The 19622-nt window shown below is 43.9% G+C and overlaps 1 protein-coding gene across 6 annotated transcripts in view; it reads right to left on the bottom strand.

Moving 5' to 3' along the window:
* Positions 1-19622, bottom strand: part of MYOCD (myocardin) — a 91390-nt gene that overhangs the window by 48802 nt on the left and 22966 nt on the right. For 5 of the 6 annotated variants that reach the window (XM_027517350.1, XM_027517347.1, XM_027517348.1 and 2 more), the window contains exons 2-4: positions 11475-11540; positions 1757-1812; positions 92-167 (exon numbers count right to left, since the gene is read on the bottom strand). In XM_027517350.1, the coding sequence (XP_027373151.1) occupies positions 92-167; positions 1757-1812; positions 11475-11540 (198 nt within the window). Of the gene's footprint in view, positions 1-91; positions 168-1756; positions 1813-6511; positions 6556-11474; positions 11541-19622 lie in introns of all 6 variants that reach the window. The other variant, XM_027517349.1, reaches the window with a different exon arrangement.

The following is a 19622-nucleotide window of genomic DNA, read 5'->3' as shown; positions in this document are numbered from 1 at the left end:
TCAGCCACTGTGCAGAGACAAAGAACCTTGAGCAATGGTCCGTGTTCCCTCTCACCGACGGTACTGCTTTAATGATCTCGAGCAGCCCTACCTTGGAGTATGTGCATTTTCACCACGGCTGCACGGTCGGACCTGCTTCTTGCCTTGCGCTTCAGGGTGTCTTCAGCCTGTTGGACACGAACATGGAATCAATTCTACTCTCAGTATCATACAGCCGAATCATCTAATTTTAACTTTAAAAGAAACCCCTTTTCTCTCAAAAGGAAAAAAGCATTACTTTCTTACAAATGAAACATGCAAATAACCCTGTTCTACATTCTGATGAAGGAGGACTCATCTAGTAAAACCTCTCTAGTAATTTCAGGATGGAGAAATAAGATAAAGAGGTCAAAAGCTTTGGTCCATCTCAGCGCTCCAAACTTAAAGGGCAGACAGGTACAATCCCATGGATGGAGGAGCCTGGTAGGCTATAGTCCATGGGGTAGCTAAGAGTCGGACACGACTGAGTGACTTCATTTTCACTCTTCACTTTCATGCTTTGGAGAAGGAAATGGCAACCCACTCCAGTGTTCTTGCCTGGAGAATCCCAGGGACGGAGAAGCCTGGTTGGGCTGCTGTCTGTGGGGTCATACAGAGTCGGACACGACTGAAGCGACTTAGCAGTAGCAGCAGCAGCAAAGTTTTTTTGATGATGGAGTTGTCTGCACAGACGGTGTGGGCTGTGGCAGAGCCATAACCGAACTTCAGGGCCCTCATTTCTGGGTTCTGATCTCAGTGTATTGGCCCCCAGAAGAGGGGTCTGGGGCTCACTCCAGTTCTGATGAAAGGCAGTTATTCTCCAGGCAGCAGGAAGCACAGCCTCCCATGAGCAGCCCTAGGGAGTCCTGGAGCTCCGCCCCTCTTCCCTGCTCCCCTACCCTCTCGCTAGCCACTAGGATTCTCTAGCAGTGGCCTCCCAGGAGAAGGAACTTGCTGGCCTTCCTTCTAGGTGCGCTGCTGATGCTCCCTAATTAGCACTTACGGTATCTATAAATTCAATTGCAGAGGCTTGCTCTGAAGGTAGAGAATACATGCTAATTTCCCCCCTCAAATGCTAAAAGAAAGAGAAATAAACAGAATTCCTTCAGCCTTCCATTGTTGTTTAGTCACTCAGTCGTGTCCAACTTATTCGACCCCACGGACTGTAGCCCGCCAGGCTCCTCTGACCATGGGATTCTCCAGGCAAGAATGCTGGAGTGGGTTGCCTTTTCCTTCTCCAGGGGATCTTCCCAACCCAAGGATTGAGCCTGCATCTCCTGCATTGGCAGGCGGATTCTTTGTCACTGAGCCACCAGGGAAACCTCTTCGCCTTTAAATAGCCTCAAATAAGCCAAGTATCCGCAGGCCTTATCCTACCACTGAATTGGATTTAAAATCATCTGTTCATCACTGAGAAACACCTGTTATGAAAGAGAGGCCAGCTTGCCAACCCACTTCATCTACCTCATTTCATGTCTCTGAAAACTCCTTGTAGGGATGCCCCTGCCGACATCAGAAAGACTGGGGACATCTTTTTTTTTAAAGCTCACCAATAGCACTTTCAAAGCCAACATCATTGATCCTATTTCCACAGTTTTCAGAGCCTAGGAGGAAGATGCCACACAGTGTGGGGGGAGGGGACCAGCCAATTGTAGGAGAAATTTGCCCAAACTTAGTACCTGGAGATCCATAGCCTGGAGTCTGAGATCAGAAAGATGGGAGGTTTGCAGAAAGTTACCTTGTCACTATCCAAACGTTTTCTTTGTTCATGGAATTCAGGTGGGCTTTTCAGGGCTGAAACAGAAAGATACAGACGTGAGCAGGGGGCCTTGGGGCCCGGAGCGGCGCGGCGGCGTTTGCCGGTGTGCTTGCTGAGCTGTGCACGGGGGCGGCGGGGAGGTGATCGCCTTCTTCAGGCCACAAGCAGTTGAAGAAGAAAGGCCTGGAGGTCACCAGCTTCCCCGAGGCCGGAGGACACAGAGAAAGGTGGACGTCAGCCTCAAACAGGAGGAGCAGCAGGGGCAGAATACGCAATAGGAAAAGGAGTGGCAGAGACGGGGCATTCCAAGATTCCGAAGAGGGGCAGGCCCAGGGGTGGGGACAGGTGATGCTCTAGTTTTAGGGAGATGGGGAGACTGGGGTGACCACCACTCTCTTTGACTTTGCCCTGCCCTTGAGTGCAGAAGTCTGGGTGGAGGTCAAGGTCAGTGGAAGGGCTGTGATCCATGTTGTGGGAGGTGACTTGTCCTTTTGGGTCAGGGAGGTGGCTGGTCGGGCAAGAACATGCAACAAAAGGGTGTTGAGAGAGAAGCACGGAATGAGACTTTGAGGGCTGGAAGGGACCTTGGAGATGGTAAAATAATGGGGAAACTTAAGGCCCCTGGAATGGGATTGACTCGCCCAGGGTCACACAGGTAGGGCTAGGAGCCAAGGTCCTCTGACCATCTAACTTCTCTTCAGCTGTGATGCTCAAAACACTGATGACCGGGAGACACGGGCACTGGGCCCTCACAGTCCACAGCAGCCAGGAACGACCTGGACCGGACGCCAGCCTCCTTCTCTCCACGACCCCACTGCTTTTCCTCCTACCAGCTCCCAGCAATGCCTCATGGGGATGAACTTTTGGCTTTGCTTTTGCAAAAATCTGCCTTTTCGTTGCCTTTCCTGATCCCCTGGAACAATCACAACCCAGAGCCATAAACAGTAACTTTTCATCAGAAGTGATGAGGTTGATCAGCGGTTGCAGAATTGCGTCGAATATTCTCTTGGACTGGAGGTCTGAACAAGTGGGTGGATCACGTGATCCAGAATTCTAATATTACTTCAACAGATGTCAACTCACAAGCTGCAGGCAAGGAAACAGTCTTCTAAACTTTGACTGGCATAAACAAACAAACAAAAAATTGGATATCTAACCAGATGGACACTTGTGTGTGAATGTGTGAGCATGTGCATGCGTGTGAATGTGTGTGTCTCATTCAGCCTCAAAACCATGCCTCATGTGAGCCCAGCTCTTGGACGGGCTTGTTGGAGAGAAGGGAGACTCCACTCTGGGTCCTGGCAGCTGGTCAAGCCCATTATCCTTGGATATTGCTTGGGGAGCTTGAGGAGCTACTGAGGCATCTCTCTCTAGACTTTCCTGTCTCACCCAAACTACTGCAGAGTTGACCAAAGGAACAGGCAGACTGGTCCCAGCTGGCTGCCTTGTGCCAAGGAGACTGGACAAGTCCTTTTCTCCTCAATTTGACCAGAGACTAAGGGGCTTCCTTTTTATAGGAGAAAAAAAAATAAATTGTTGCTTGACCACCACATCTCCCATCGATCTAACACCTCCAGTTTCTCTTTGCTGCTTTTCACTCTTAAAAGGAACCTCTCTGCCAACTCTGCCCTTTTCAATGGCCTCTTTCCCCTCCCCTGTCCCCTGACTCAGTGGCTCTGGAAAAATGTGACGGTCTGCTGCATTGCTCATACAGTTTCTCTGACTTGGGTCTGACCCCCATCCTGAGTCAGGAGGCTTGTCTTTATTTGCCTTTGATCACAGCTGCAATTTACACTGATGGAGTTCTGAAACCATCTGCTATTTCCCCAGGCAACCAGATCCTACAAATCTGCTTGAGGGCCACTGGGTCCTGGTGAGCCTGTACCATCTGAACCCATGGGTCTTCACCTCTGTCCAACAGTCTGGTGGTCACCTAGGTATTATAATACTGATGTGGCTTAATCCCTTCCACAATCCAGAAAAGGAATTGATTTTAGTGTGGCCTTCCTTACTAAGTCATTAAAAAGAGTGACATAACTTTTTCCTTAAGAAGCAACCCTAAGGGGACAGCATGAATCTATCTTGAGATGGCTCTTACATTCCAAACTCAATTGGTTTTAATTGGGCTTAGGGTTTAGGGGGAATTTATCTGCTTCTCTTATCCCTGAGGCTTTTCAATTCTTATTAGTAGAGCTTATTAACTCTTCCACGAAATGCTGCATTTCCTGTATCTTAAAGTTACAATTCATCACTCTTTGGTGGTAACAATTCCCCTGTGAAATGACTGAATAGTCCAGTTCTCTGATGCCAGGCACACAATGGTCTTCTGGAACCTTCTGCCACAGGGTGGGAGAGGCTATGACCATTCAGCAAGGACTTGGGAAGGAAGCTAAAAAGATTCACACACTGGGTTATACCCCATGCTCTTCTTTCTAGGACTTAAAAGATGTTACATGGGGCACTGGGTTGGCCTGCCATGGCCTCTGTGACATGTATCTTTTCTGGGATTCCAGAGAAAAGAGGGTTTCATCCCCTCCCCCCAAGGGCCAAAGAAAGTGAAACTGCATTCCTGTGTACCACATTGACTTTTTGGAAAATCCATGAAGGACCTCCTCTGCTGACAGCCCTGGGAGTATCAAATGGCAACATTTTGTATTTAAGGGACATTGACATTTAGGATTGAAAAAGGAATTTGGATTGCTAAATAAAAAAAAATAAGTCAATGTGATTCCAAATTAAAATACGGTTGTAAATTCAGTCAGCCACACGTCTCGCTCATCCCCTGGGAAGAAGATGAATCGCTTCTCACAGGGGAATTCATGTTCTCGATGAGGAGTTTAGTCACGGGCTATTCCTATTTCTGTCTGCGCAGCTCTGGCTAATTTGGGTCAGCTGTGTGTATAAACATTTGCTTACTTAGAGCTCAGGAAAAGATCCCAAGATATGAACAGACCTCCTGCGGTGGCCCCCTGCTTCTAACCTCCTGCCTCCAACAGGGACCCGGAAAAACGAGAAAACAGTCTGGAGGGCCGTTGACAATCTGTTAAGGGAGAGAAGCCTGGGGCTGGTGGCAGTTCTGATGGTGGAGGCGGAGCCTGCCTTCTCCCCTTCGGCTTGGAGGGGAGAACCCAGCTCCTCCTCTGGTGTACGGGTCAGGACCAAGAGGCTGCGTCCAAGAGCTGGTGTTCTGGGGCAGCAGCTGGGGCAGTGGTTCCCAAAGTGTGGCCCTGGACCAGCATCTTTGGCATCATCTGGAAACCTGCCAACAGTACCAATTTTCAGGCCCCACCCAGACCTACAGAATCCAAAGCTTGGGTGAGAGGCAGAGGGACAGAGGGTCTGTGTTCGGACAAGCCCCCAGGGGGATTCTGGTTCTCTGGCATTTCCATGGCAAGTAGGTCCTGATCTGTAGATGGGAATCAGAGGTACTTGGGAATCAGAGACTTCAAAAAGGGGTGCCTGATGTCTACGACTGATTTCTCAGTATTTCAAAGAGCTGAAGAAAAAGGGTGTGTTTGTCCAGAGAAAGGCTGCTTAGTTTCATGAAACTGCCACTTTTCATAGTTGCTGCCTAGAAGCAGAACAACTTGGTTTAGAACTGCTTGTTCTCATCAAAAAGCACTGGCTGGTAAGTTTATATGCCATTAATTAATCAAAGACAGATATATGGATAATAATTCATATATATAGGGGTTTGGGGGGAGGAAGACACAGCTGATTTACATACAAGCTCTACAATAGTCATGGGTATAATTAAAGAAGTCTTGGGTGACTAAAGTTTTGGGAGCCATCCCTCTGGGTTCTGTCCTTGCTTTACCATCTACTTCTGGTGCAGCCTTGAACAAGTCTGAGAGTCTTCCCATGTTCTCAGTTTCCCACTTACAAACAGGTTTAGCAATGCTTGTCCTCTTGACTTTGCTTTTTTTTTTTTGGTCATGCTGTATGGCATGGGGGATCTTAGCTCACCAACCAGGGATCGAACCTGCACCCTCCTGCATTGGAAGTGCAGAGTCTTAACCACTGGACCACCAGGGAAGTCCATTGGCTTTGCTTTTAAAGACAAATTGGACCAGGAGTATTTTTCTTCCAAACAAATGGGATCCATGGTATGCATGTGTGGTTAATACTTTGGAAACTGTCTCATCTCTTTAGGGTGACAACAGATGGCCCATTCAGGACCCAAATGATAGTCTCAGGGAGCCTGAAAAGATTGCCTTTTCCCAATGGACCTTTGTAATATTACAGCCTGGCTTGCATGCTCAGGGAATGCAATGCCTTCTACACAAATACTCCGAAATTTCTCAGAAGGGTCCACAGATACATACATTCATGTGATGCCTGCATTGCTAGATCACTAATTTCTAAGGAGCAAGGAACTAGAGATGAAGCAAAGAGTTGGGGGAAATAGAGAAGTTAGGATTTTGGACCCAAATGGGCTTGGTATGAAAACCGAGGAGGCTTTTTTCTCACTCCACATTTGAGATGTTAGGAGGGAGCGAAGGGGGACAGATGAAACCCTTGTGCGTGTTCTGCTCAAACAGCCAACAGTGGGGGGTGGGGAGGCGGTGCTGTGGGGAGAAGCCAAGTCAGATGAAGGCATTGAAGAAAGGAAGGAAGGCTCTGCCCCGCCAGCTTCTCAAAACTATCAAGACGCTGCGTGTGCTGTGGGTGCAGGGACCGGCCCGTGACGCCTCTCGCTATTCAGGAGGAGGACCAGAGAATCCAGGGATTTACCAAGGCTTTGCCGTAAGTATGCGGCTGCGGAGGCCTGGATTAGTCTGCAAAACAAATAAAGGCAGCACCATTCACACACAGCTCATTGTATCTTTCCATTCATCGACATCCATCAGACCACGGAACCAAGCTGCCCAGATGCTTCTTTCTGGCCAGCGGGGCTTTCTTTGAGTCTCGGCGAAGTCGTAGCCTCTTGGGCGCCCCCTGGGCTTCTGTAATCGACTTCAGTTCTCTAATGCCGTTTTCTGGATTCCAGGAGAATCAACTCAATGTTCCTGCTTCTCTCCCCTGGATTCATAGAGATCAGCCCCAGTGTACTAGCAGAAGGAGAGAGAAAGTCATTTCTTTCCTTCAGGTCTCCCAGAAACCTACTCCATGTAGTTGTGAGATGTTGTCCAATATTATTAACAGGCATAACTAAGCAAGAGAATTGGGAGAACATTCTAGACGGTAAGCTCTTTGAAACAGAATTCACGTCTAACTCCTCTGTGTTCCATGGGGCTTTTCTCCCAACAGACGGTCAAAATATCTACTGAACTGCTCTATGACTTTTTTTTTTCATCGAACACTCAGAGCTGAATCTCTTTCTGCACTAAGAATTCTGAAGGGGTTGGAATAAAATAGTATTTAAGATTCAACTCAGGAGATATGTGTTAGTCACTCAGTCATGTCCAACTCTTTTGTGACCCCATGGACTGTAGTCTGCCATGCTCCTCTGTCCATGGGATTCTCCAGGCAAGAATACTGGAGTGGGTTGCCATTTCCTTCTCCAGGGGATCTTTCCCACCCAGGGATCGAACCCACGACTCCTGCTGTGCAGGCAGATTCTTTACCATCTGAGCCACAGCATTTACCCTCCAACCCAGGAGATTGGTGCCCAAAGAGAAGAATGTAGTGGAGAAAACCTGCATGAGAAATGATGAGCAGACCTGAGCCTGCCCACAGGAGGTTGGGCTGTGTCCCAAAACAAGAAAAAATAAGAGAACCCTGATGTCCTCTTGCAGCCTTGAGCCTGATGGGGATGGTGGCAGAGCCATGCTTCTGAATTCCAGTTGATGGTGGCAAGTAGGCAATTTGAAACTTTCCTCTTGAGATTCAGAGGTGGGATTCTGGAAGGGAGTCTGAACCATAAATTCTTAAGTAATATTTCTACACTACTGTTGAGAGGCTAGTTCATCAGCTTTCCTGACTCTTTTGAAAATGTGAACTCCACCATTGATACTATAAATGTGAAAGCAGTCTTAGAAGCCAGCCTGGGGGTGTACTTCTGGCTGAGAGCACTTTCGTACTGTTTAAAGGGGCTCTGTGCTGGCTGCTACTCCAGGATCAAGAGATGCAGGTTTTGGCCTCAGCTGCTGCAACAGGAGGGGACTGCAATTTCTTCTTTTTGCAATGGGCAATGGCCTTGGGTCAATCTAATGCACAATTCAAGAATAATTCTATCCAAGGCGAGCAGGTATTTCTGTGAACAAACTAAACCAGCAGGGCTACCTGGTAGTAACGGAAGGACAATGAACAATTCACCTGGCCAGCAGCTCTCCACTTGAGCAATTTATAACAAGTTTGAAAACTCAGGGGGAGCACTGCAGTTATTTCGGGTGTTATGGACAAGGTGAGGCTGTGTTATCATTTTACTGCGCGTGCATTTAAAGTCTCGCGGTTCCAGTTTGTAAATAGGACCGCTCTGGGCTCTGGCTTTGGGATGTTTGACGCATCTCTGAGGCCTCTCCAATCTCAGCTTCATAAAGGTTAAAGGCAGTGAGACGGGGACTAGGGCAGGGTTTTCAAACTCTGTTTGAAGAGGACCCTGGGGAAGAGAAACAGGGTTATCTAAGAGGAGTGACGGGGGCCAAGTGAGTGGGGCAGAGGCCCCTGACCCTGTTCCAGCCAGTATGTGTGTGTGTGTATACACACATAATACACAATATATTTAACTATTAAAAAACACCCCAAATCATCAAATTAGGTGATCTCCAATGACTACCGGCTTTGATTCCCTATGTTCTACTCACTTTCTTCCTCCTTTCCTCTTTTCTTCTGCTTCAGAAAATTCAAATGATAGAAGGAAGACATAAAAAGCCCTCTTGGGAAATATAACTGGTCCCACTTTCTGTGTTTCTTGTCACCTTTTCCCCTAAAATCTTGAGCCTCTACAAAGTACAGCTGTGCTCACGGTGGTCCCCACAGCGCCCAGCATACCACCCTGCACAGAGTCTGGGTCATCTTGAAATATGTTGAATCTGATTGAGTAGAAAAGACCCAGAGACTGTGAGTTCCTGTTCCTTCTCTGGAGCAACTGCCTTTACACACGTGTGCCTGGTCGTGGTGGGGTGGCTGAGTAGAGAGACTAGTGTTTAAGCTCTGGGTCAATGGGGCCACCATCTGGGCTCCCCATCTCAGCAGGTGCAGAGGCTTGTCTGGGTCTGGCTTCCCCAGAAGTGCTAAGTCCCTGAGATCTAGGGGCCAGGCCTGCACTGGGCGGGTGCACCTGCTGTAGCTTTGACAATTTTCTACAGCAGAAGTGACGCCCTTGGAGAGGAGGTGGCTGAAGACTATGGGAAACTGATGCTGCTTAATCTACCTTTCTCATTTTGCTGAATTAAAAAGGAAATATCACTGCATGACTCATAGGACTTTCCCCAGCAACTGTCTTCAAGACACAATGGGCTATGAGTGCAAAATTTCTGTTAAGCAGTATTTCGTTAATATATACACTATCTGATTCTGGAAATCCTGGAGAAAAGTGAAAAAAAGTGAAAGTGTTAGTCACTTAGTCATGTCCAACTCTTTGCGATCCCATGGACTGTAGCCCATCAAGCTCCTCTGTCCATGGGGATTCTCCAGGCAAGAATACTGAAGTGAGTTGCCATTCCCTTCTCCAGGGGATCTTCCTGACCCAGGGATTGAACCTGTGTCCCCTGATCTGCAGGTAGATTCTTTACCATTTGAACCACTGGGGAAGCCCCACACTATCTGATTCTGGAAATCCTGGATAACAAAAGATTCTATTTCCTTTGGACCCTACTCTGCAAATGGACATTTAATTTGCATACCTTACATAGGGGTGTTATGTAAAAATGTGCCGTTAGATTCATTCCTGTTTTTATTAGGTGTCTTATTTCTGAAATTTAACTCCAGAAACTTAAAAAAAATTTTTATTTTCCTCCAAATGGCAGCTGCAAGACCCAGGTTTGGATTATTTAAACATGTAGGTTAAACTTTAAATCAGTTGTGAACAGCTTGAGCAAACGTAAAGATACTGGGTCTCTCTACTTCAATTTTCTTTCCAGAATCAAGGAAAGACATGTCCATGAAGGATTGCTGTTGTTATTGTTTAGTTGCCAAGTTGTGTCCGACTCTGTGGGACCCCGTGGACTGTAGCCAGCCAGGCTTCTCTATCCTTGGGGTCTTCTAGGCAAGAACACTGGAGAGGCTTGCCATTTCCTTTCCAGAGGATCTTCCTGACCTGGGGATCGAACCCGAGTCTCCTGCATTGGTAGGTGGGTTCTTTACCTCTAAGCCACCAGGGAAGCCCCCACGAAAGAACTGAGTATTTTAATCCCACTGAAACTGACGTATTCATCTTATATTTGAAGGCATGTGGTAGAGACTGTGATCTGCTGAGAGGATCCTGGTGGATCTACACTTGTCTACACTTCACTGTTAGTGAATCGTTCAGTTCTAGATGGTGGTTAAACAAATTCAATTCTACACATTTGCAACAGGATTCAGAAATAAGACTGGCCTGCTCGGCTTTGAGCGCCAATGTATTTATCTGACATGAAGCCTGTAGACTGTGGGTCTCTCCTGTGTTTTAACACCTGCCTTGCTGGGCTGGCTAAGATGAAACAGGCCACACAGCCTTGTGCCTTTGGTTTCTCATTCTAACTGTACATTTGATCAAAGCAGCCTTTCAGTTGCAGGGTGAGATCTTTCTTTTGCGCTTAGCAAATCGCTAAAAAAAGTTGTTCTGCCATAGGTCACCTGCTGTTTATTCTTTGCAGGGCTGAGCCATGAACAAAGAACTTCATCTGAACTCCCAAAGGAAAGAGCTTGAAATATTCTTAGTTCTTTTCTGGTTCTGAAGCACCGACTATACTTAAAATGTTTAGACTTTGGATCACAGGGCACCAAGGTTACTAACTGTAGGACATTCAATCAAGGGCAAATGCTGGCTTGTTGCATGCTTAACTATGAAGTCACAGTCTGGACAAGGACCTGGATTTCTGCAGGAGTCATTATGGATTTTTAGTTTTAAAATTTTAATTAAAAAATTAAAAATTTTAACTTCTGCGGGAAGAAGTAAAAAAGTGTAACCTAAAGGAGCTTACATGGTAATTCCATTTATTTGGTACTTTTTCTGTTTTTATAGCTCACCAGAAGGTAGCTTCAACTGCTAAACTTGAAGTTTTCAAGTTTCAAGGTAGGAAATTTCAAATATATCTTCCAAAAGATAGGATAATCCTTCTTTGACCCAAATGATGGGCAGCAATTCAATGTTACACCATTTATACTAGAATGGTATTGCTGCTCATTATTCCAGAAAGGAAGTAATTGACAATATTCAATTAACTGGGGACTCAAGTACTCAAATAGAAGTGAAACCAAGGAGGTGAGAGAAAGATGATACAATTGATGCTTCCAGGAAGAACAATGATTATGTCCAATTCTAAAAATAGAGGGGGATGAAGGCCCATAGAATTGTGTTTGTCTTGTAATCAAATCCACTACATTAGAATTTTAGGTACAACCTCTATGAGTAAAGGGAAGCCCTGGCAGGTGAGTAGCATTTGGGACAAAGCCTCTAAGGTCTGGGATTCCTGCTGACCCAGAGTCCGTGAGGATCTGGGGAGACTGATCCATGAAATTGGATTATGACCTCTGAGGTGCTTTCCAGCTCCCAAATTGCATGCCCCCCTGCCACCCCCATATAGACCAGTCCATAAGAAACAGAGCTACTCACGTGGTACAATGCCTTGGTTAGCCAGCTGTTCTTGGGTCCTTCTCTGTTGGAGTCGTAACTGTAAAACTTAGAAAAGGAAGTGTTAGTATGTGAGCTAGGCTACGACCGATTGCGATCACTTCTATTTGCCTCGTATCTTTTTTGGCCTGATCACACTTCTCATATTTCTAGAACAGTTCTGAAAGTCTGAAGTGTGTGAAGGACACTTGTGTTTTGTTGTAGACATGGGCAAGAAAGGATGAGAGAAGCTGAGGGGTTGCAGGGTTTTCCAGCAAGTGAGTGACCACTGGAGACTAGAAGTCTAGTCTCCTCTTTGAAGTGAGCATTATTTTCAGTGTCACACTCTGTTCCCCCTGCTATGCTACCGGGGAGATGATTACCATCAAATGCTGCCACGAGTTCAAAACAGGAGACAGAATAAAGAAAGTTTGGTCTCAGAAGTGTCACCTGGGTTCAAATCCCACCTGGGATTGCCCCTTCCTGGGTGGATAACTCTGGGCAAGCTGTTCAACCTCTTTGACCCTCAGCTTTTTCATTTGTAAATGGGAACCATGCCCTGTGGGATTGCTATAATTTGATTAAAACATGTATGCAGTTTGCTTAGCAGAGTGCCTGGTACCATAAGTCATTAATAAATGGTAGTATTGGGACTTCCCTGGAAGCCCAGTGGCTAAGACTCCATGCTTCCAATGCTGGTGGCCCAGGTTTGATCCCTGCTCAGGGAACTAGATCCCTCAGGCTGCAACTAAGAGTTCATATGCCACAACGAAGCTGGAAGATCCCGTGTGCCACAACCAAGACCTGGCACAGCCAAATAAATGAATGAAATGAATATTAAAATAATAATCGTACTATCATGAGAGTCTGGAATTCACCTGGAAATTCAGAGAAGGGCCAATGGAGTCATGCTTTGGTTAGAAAATGTAAAACACTATAAATTGTACACACTGTAAATTATGGAACTTTCTGTTACTATGTGTAGCACAAGTAGATTACATATATATCACATATATTTATGTATATAAGTAAGTTACATATATGATATATATTATGAGTGTAATACTTATTATTTCCTTCTCACTTAACCCCCTAAAAGAATCTATCTTTGGACATATACATTTTCTCAGGGAGATTCAGAGTTTGCCGTCTTGATTCCTGGGTTTAAGCTGCTCAGGATGAGAATAGAAAGAGCAGAGATTTTCAAAGAGAGGAACTGGTTTGATCACCTTATAATGAAAAGAGAGAACAAGCATTGCTTTTATGAAGAGAAAATTAGAATGGAGAGAATAAAAATGAAAAGGCTATACAGCTGTCTTTCAAGTTCATTTACTATTCCACAGTGAGGCTTCAGAGCAAATGCAGTCATAAGATATACTGAGACGAGCTTCTCTGGTGGCTCAGTGGTAAAGAACCCACCTGCCAATGCAGGAGACACGGGTTCGATCTCTGATCTGCAAAGATCCCATAAGCTATGGAGCAACTAAGCCTGTGCCACAATTATTGAGCCTGTGCTGTAGAGCCCGGGAGTTGCAGCTACTGAGCCCTAGAGGCCATGCTCCACAAGAGAAGCCACTGCAATTAGGAGCCTGCACACCACAAGGAATAGTAGTCCCCGCATGCCACAACTAGAGACAAAGCCCATGTAATAAGGAAGACCCAGCACAAAAATATATGAATAAATAAACATAAAAAACAAGATATTCTGAAACAGTAATGAAGATGAGTAATTTTTAAAGGTGTTGCTATGGGTTTTGAACTGGCTTCTCGCCAACCTTCATGGGAGAGACCAATGTTGCTGAATTGCTATCAATTCCTTTTGGTGGCTAGACTGTGCTTCGCTGAACAGTCTCATGTGACTCCATCTTAGGACTGAACACACAAAACAGAATCAAATGGAAATACAAGATTTACAGTAGAATATCTGAAGTAAAAAAAAATTCACCAAAAGGCCTAAAAAAAGAATGAGTATCAAGTCAGTACACTTGAACACAGAGCAAACTGAAGAAGAGAGATAAAATGATGAAAAAAGTGGTCAGACCCTCAGTTTCCTGTGCCCCAGTATCAAAAAGTCTGTTAACAACATCAGCTCATTCAGTTTAGTTCAGTTCAGTTCAGTTGCTCAGTTGTGTCCTACTCGGCGACCAAATGGACTGCAGCATGCCAGGGTTCCCTGTCCATCACCAACTGCCAGAGCTTGCTCAAACTCACGTCCTTTGAGTTAGTGATGCCATACAACCATCTCATCTTCTGTCATCTCCTTCTCCTCCTACCTTCAATCTTTCCCAGCATCAGGGTCTTTTCTAATGAGTCAGCTCCTTACATCAGGTGGCCAAAGTACTGGAGCTTCAGCTTCAGCATCAGTCCTTCCGATGAATATTCAGGATTGATTTCCTTTAATATTGCCTGATTTGATCTCCTTGCAGTCCAAGGGACTCTCAAGAGTCTTCTCCAACACCACAGTTCAAAGGCATCAATTAGATCATTAGATCTACCTGATGTATATATAATAATTGGCTCACTAGAGCCCCAGAAAGAGAGCAGAAAAATAAATAATTGCCACAACTCCCCAAATTTGGTGAAAAACAGAAATGTACAGATTCAGAAAGTTCAAGAAGCCCCAAACCAGATATAGTCACAGAAAAACCACACTTAGATTCATCATAATCTAATGGCTGAAAACCAAAGAGAAGGAGAAAATCTTAAAAGTAGCCAGGAAAAACAAAACATTACATAAAGGAAAACATTGATTTAAATAACCACAGACTTCTCAGCAGAAATCACAGTTCAGAAAATAAAACAAAATGAAAACCAAACAAAAACTATCAACCCAGAACACATAATATCCTGTAGGAATGAAGGTGAAATAAAGATAGTTCAGGTAAAGGAGAAAATCAGATAATTTGTTTCCTAGCAGACTTGACTACAATAAATACTTAGGGAAATCCTTCAGGTTGAACAGAAATGGTATCAGAAGGAAATCAGGGTATTCAAGAATGACTAGACTATATCAGAAACGGTAACTCTCTGGGTAAACTGTAAAGACTGTGTTCTTCTCACTAGCTAAGTGAAGCATGGCTGGCTGCCCAGCGCCCCTGGCGTTGCCCCTATTGTCACCTGGGAGCTTCTGTAGTCCTTCTCTCCAGTGAAGGACTGGTGGGCAGGCTGTCAGTTCAGCGCTCCAAGCCTAGAGGGAAAGGCCAGACAGCCAGGGGCAGGATGATCCTGGCAGTGGCATTTGTCCCTGGGAGGCTTCTTCTCCAGGTCTGGCAAAGCTCCAAGGCTAGAGGTGGAGATTGAATGACCACATCCCTTTCTGCGCCTGCTTCCTGCTGCACCTGGGAGAGTCCTGACACTGGGCCAAAACCGCACCACCAGTGGCCGGCACCTTTGGGCACAGCTGTCTTTAGCTACTGCCTGGCCTCCATCCCCGATGGTCTCTTCGTGCTTTACTGCCCTCCCCTCTTTCAGCTTGCTGTGGTCATCTGTGTCCCCAGAGCCCTTGGCAACCCTCCACTGCTCCACTATAGCTAAAAATACTCTGAGCAGAGGGTTGCTCTCCAGTCCAAGCCTAATGCCTGCTTCCAGGTCCAACCAGCTACACACTACAGGTGTCCATGAAGCTCTCTCTTCACTTCATTTGAGGCCATATGGTTTTCTTTGGGAGGTGAAAGGGAGGGAGTTCTTGATATCTTTTCCACATCATCCCAACGTGTTCTCATATGGTTCTGGCATTCAGGTGTCAATCTGTTTTAGCTTTCAGAAACAAAGCAATTTTTTTTTCTCTAGTTTTATATTCTTCTAGTCATCGCTATCAGAATTGAGAGTCCTGTGTTTATACTCAAGTTGCTTCTTTTTTTTTCCAGTAAGTTTCTTTATTAAAAAAAATTAAAATCACTACAATGTTATATTTAAGGACAAAATGAGATAATAAAAAACAATGTGATATGTCCCCCGAATGTTAAAATAAAGCATGGTGATTACTGTGACCAAGTTGAGTTAGGCAATATTTATGTCATTCTAGAAATTTCCATAAATTGCCTAGGAACCAATAAGTAGATCTGAGAAGATATTAAGTTTAGAACAAGAAGGAATCCTCAGTACATGCTGTTCTTTTCTACACAATACTGAGATTAGTGATTTTTATCTAATCATAAAAATATCAGCTCTACTATATTAAATTCTCTTCAAGACTGATATTAGCCCAACTTGGTTTTCTTGGTGGAGAAGGAAATGGCAACCCACTCCAGTTTTCTTGCCTAGAGAATCCTGTGGAGAGACGAGCCTGGTGGGCTGCTGTCCGTGGGGTTGCACAGAGTCAGACACGACTGAAACAACTTAGCAGCAGTAGCAGAAGTTTTCTTGGTACAAACACAGATGTTTATACTAATCAAGTTGCTTCTTTATTCAGAAGTTCTGGGCTCTCAATTCTGATTTTCTCATCTGTCTGCCTTTTCCTGTCCTAGTTCTACACTATTTGAATTATTCTAGACTTAAGCATAGATGTTCATACCTGGTAGTGAGGATCTTATACCAATCTTCTTTTATAAACGTGTCTTGACTACTCTAGCCTGCTTTCCCACCCACCCCCTCAAATGTATTTTAGGATGTGAGTAGCAAGTTCTGCCACCACCTCAAGAACCTACCTCTCTGGAAGCAGAGGGGATACATTCCTGTAATATTATATAAGTGTGAACCCTAACCAGCCAGGGAAGCATTTCCTGTTTAAGATTATTAAAGAATATATAGAAACTTTAGGATCAAGGATTGTGCAAGACCAGGAATAGGTTCTCTGAATGCAGCTGGGACTGAGACTGGGTACCCAACTCAAGAATGGGAGCTAGAAGTACTATTCACAGTAGCCAAGATATGGAGATAACCTAAATGACCATCTACAGATAAATGGATAAATAAATCTGTGCTATACACACACAACGGAATATTACTAAGCCATGAAAAAGAAAGAAAGACTGCTATTTGCAGCAAATGGGTAGACCTAGAGATTATCACACTAAGAGAAGTAAGTCAGAAAAAGGCAAATAGCATATGATATCACTTATATGTGGAATCTAAAATACAACACAGATGAGCACATCTGTGTGTTGGGGAAACACGTAGGACTCCCAAACACAGAGGACAGTTGCCAAAGGGTGATGAGGAAAGGGATGGATTGGGAGTTTAGGCTTAGTAGATGCAAAGTAGTATATAAAGAATGGATAAACAACAAGGTCCTGCTGTAGAGCACAGGGAATTATATTCAACATCCTGTGATAAACCATTGTGGGAAACTATGAAAAAGAAGATTAGATATATCTATATCTGAATCTACTTTGCTGGAGAGCAGAAATCAACACATTATAAATCAACTATACCTCAATAAAATACATTTTTTAAAGATGGTAGCTAGAATACGTCTACACACCACTGGCTTGCTACCAGAACACAACAGTGGCCTGTGCCCAGCAGAGCAGAGCCAGCCAGGATGGGAAGGACCAGGTCTAGCGGGGCACGTCTCTCAAGAGTTTCAGGTAGAAGAGGAAGGGAATATAGGAATTGATGGATATAGTGACATTCCTCTTGTCACATAGACTTTGGACTCTAAAGTTTAGCCTCGTGGGTGCAAATTTCAAATGAAACAATTTGGATGATAAAATGTATTTCTTCCATTGGAAGGTATCCTTTCAAATGAAGAATCAGAAGCCACTAAAACAGGAAGCATGTTTCATTTTCACTGCTTCCTTGGTAACTAAGCACAAGGGACCTTCAGCTCAGTATCACTGTCTGTAGTGTTTCCATAGCAACAGTCTTGTAGGGTACCATTCTCACCAACACAGGTGAATGGCTCAGCCGTGTCTCTGGTTAGGATGAGGCTCCTGAATAATCCCAGGCTCTGACGGCATCACACAGAGTTGTTGCCATGGTTTTGGTGAGAAGTATTGCTTTTCTGAGGATTACAAAACACTTTATGTTCCAACCCCATGCTGGCTCATTCCTGACAGAGTGGAAAATGCGTCTCCTTGGCTGAAATGTTCCTCTTGAGTCCAGCCCAAAGATGACATTTTTAGGAAAGTTTGAGAAGAATCCTGAGGCTGTTACTGAGTCACGATAGAGTAGAAATGGATCTTTTCTATTTAAAGAGTTTTGTGCTACTGTTTGAAAATGTCACATTGCTAGGGAACAGTGGAAATGGAAAACTTTCCATTTGCCATCAACAAAGGAAGATCGTTACTGAATGTGAAGCAGAGGAGCTGAAGAGAAGTTCTGTTACCTGTCTGACCAAAATAGAAGGAGGCTGATGGGAATTTGATTTAATAATATTGGTCTGAACAAGCTTGAAGCTCTAAAACGGGATCACTCATCTGGAATGTAGCACACATAATTTTAACTCCCACCCCCATCCCCCACTCCTACGAAGCTGTAGTTTAGACTGGTTCCAGAATCTCTCTGGATTGCAGTTTAATACAAAGCAAAAGAAGAGATTAGCTTAGCTTAGATCAAGGATTTACCCAATTTATCTTATATCAAGAGTCACCTGGGTCCTGGGGGAAAAAAAACTATCTCTTTGGTGCCTTTCCTGGAGACTATGGTCCAATAGTCCTGTGGTATATTGGAAATATATTTTAACAAACACTCCAGGAAATTCTGAGGAAAAAAAGTAGGTTTGAGAAATAGAAATAAGCAAATATACTATGTGAAAAAATGAGACCACGTTTTTACACTGTTTTGTGACTTTCTTTTTCATTGGTAATATACTGTCATTTTTGGGGGTCAGGGGTATATATGTACACCATCATTTTTAATGACTGCACAGTATCTGGTCATGCACCAATAACTGTTTAACAAATCTCATTTTATTTTACATTTAATTTTTCTTCCTGCATAAGTGATGTATTTGTACTCCTACTGGGACTATTGGAGGGTTTCCCTTTCACTACACCCTTATTATCAATGCTATTAAAGAAGAAAAAAGCCTTACTAATTTGATTGGTATCCATTATACTTTCTAATAAGTCAGACACATTTTCATAGATTTGTTGATTATTAGTATCTTTTCTTTTGTGAATGACTTGATAACAGTCTTTGCAAAGTTTTCCATTGGCATTACATTTTCTTATAGGTTTTGGGAGAGCTATTTTTATCTGAAGCACATTAAACATAGTCATATGTTGTAAATTCCCCCTGGGTTTTAGTTTCCACTCAGTTTTGAGTGCAATGGTTTTTGGCATTTAACATTTCTATATGCAATCCTTTTAAAAGCTCTTTTATGATTTCTATCTTTGGTGTATACTTTGGAAAATCCTTTTCATCTCCAGATTATATATTCATTTAAATGTTCTTATATCTTTAAGATTTGGGGTTTTGTATCTGACTTTGGAATGCATCTGGAGTTAAATTTGGTATATAGTATTAAAAAAGGTTTTCATTAATTTTACAAATTGTTAACTAATTATTCTAACATAATTTCTAATCAAATGGATTTTAGATGTTAATTTTGTTATATACTACATATATAACCCTTGAATCTGTTTCTACTCTTTACATTCTGACCTCAATATTTTGTTTTGTTTGCTTACAGGCTGGATTTATTCCTGACTTAAATATACATTTTGTATGGCATGGGAGTCTGATTTGGGAAACCCTCAGCTCTCCAGTTGCATAATATTTGTGTAGATGACCCAGTCCAAGCCTTCAGAATGATTCCCAATTACAAGGGTCCAGAGTTCCAAACAATAAAATTATCTTCTAAAAGTATACATTTTCTAGACTTTCAGCAGTAATAGTAGATGCCAAAATACATGGAACTGTATCAAAGTTTTGCGTGAACATAAATTAGAAATCTAGCATTCTGACCATACTAAATCAAACAAGTGGAATCAGAATGTTATAAATATTTTAGATAGACAAAAATTCATAAAATTTCTATATATATACACACAAAAGCTTCTCTTCACAGGGCTTTTCAGGTCTATTATATTCTTCTGGGCTTCCCACGTGGTGTTAGTGGTTAACAATCCACCTGCCAATGCAGGAGATGTCAGAAATGTGAGTTCGATCCCTGGGTTGGGAAGATTCCCCTGGAGGAAGGCATGGCAACCCACTCCAGTATTCTTGCCTGGACAATCCCATGGACAGAGGAGCCTGGCAGGCTAC

Source organism: Bos indicus x Bos taurus, chromosome 19, assembly GCF_003369695.1.
Source record: "Bos indicus x Bos taurus breed Angus x Brahman F1 hybrid chromosome 19, Bos_hybrid_MaternalHap_v2.0, whole genome shotgun sequence".
NCBI lineage: Eukaryota > Metazoa > Chordata > Mammalia > Artiodactyla > Bovidae > Bos > Bos indicus x Bos taurus.
The sequence above is the reverse complement of the archived record's forward strand: the minus strand, read 5'-3'. Positions and strand labels throughout refer to the sequence as shown.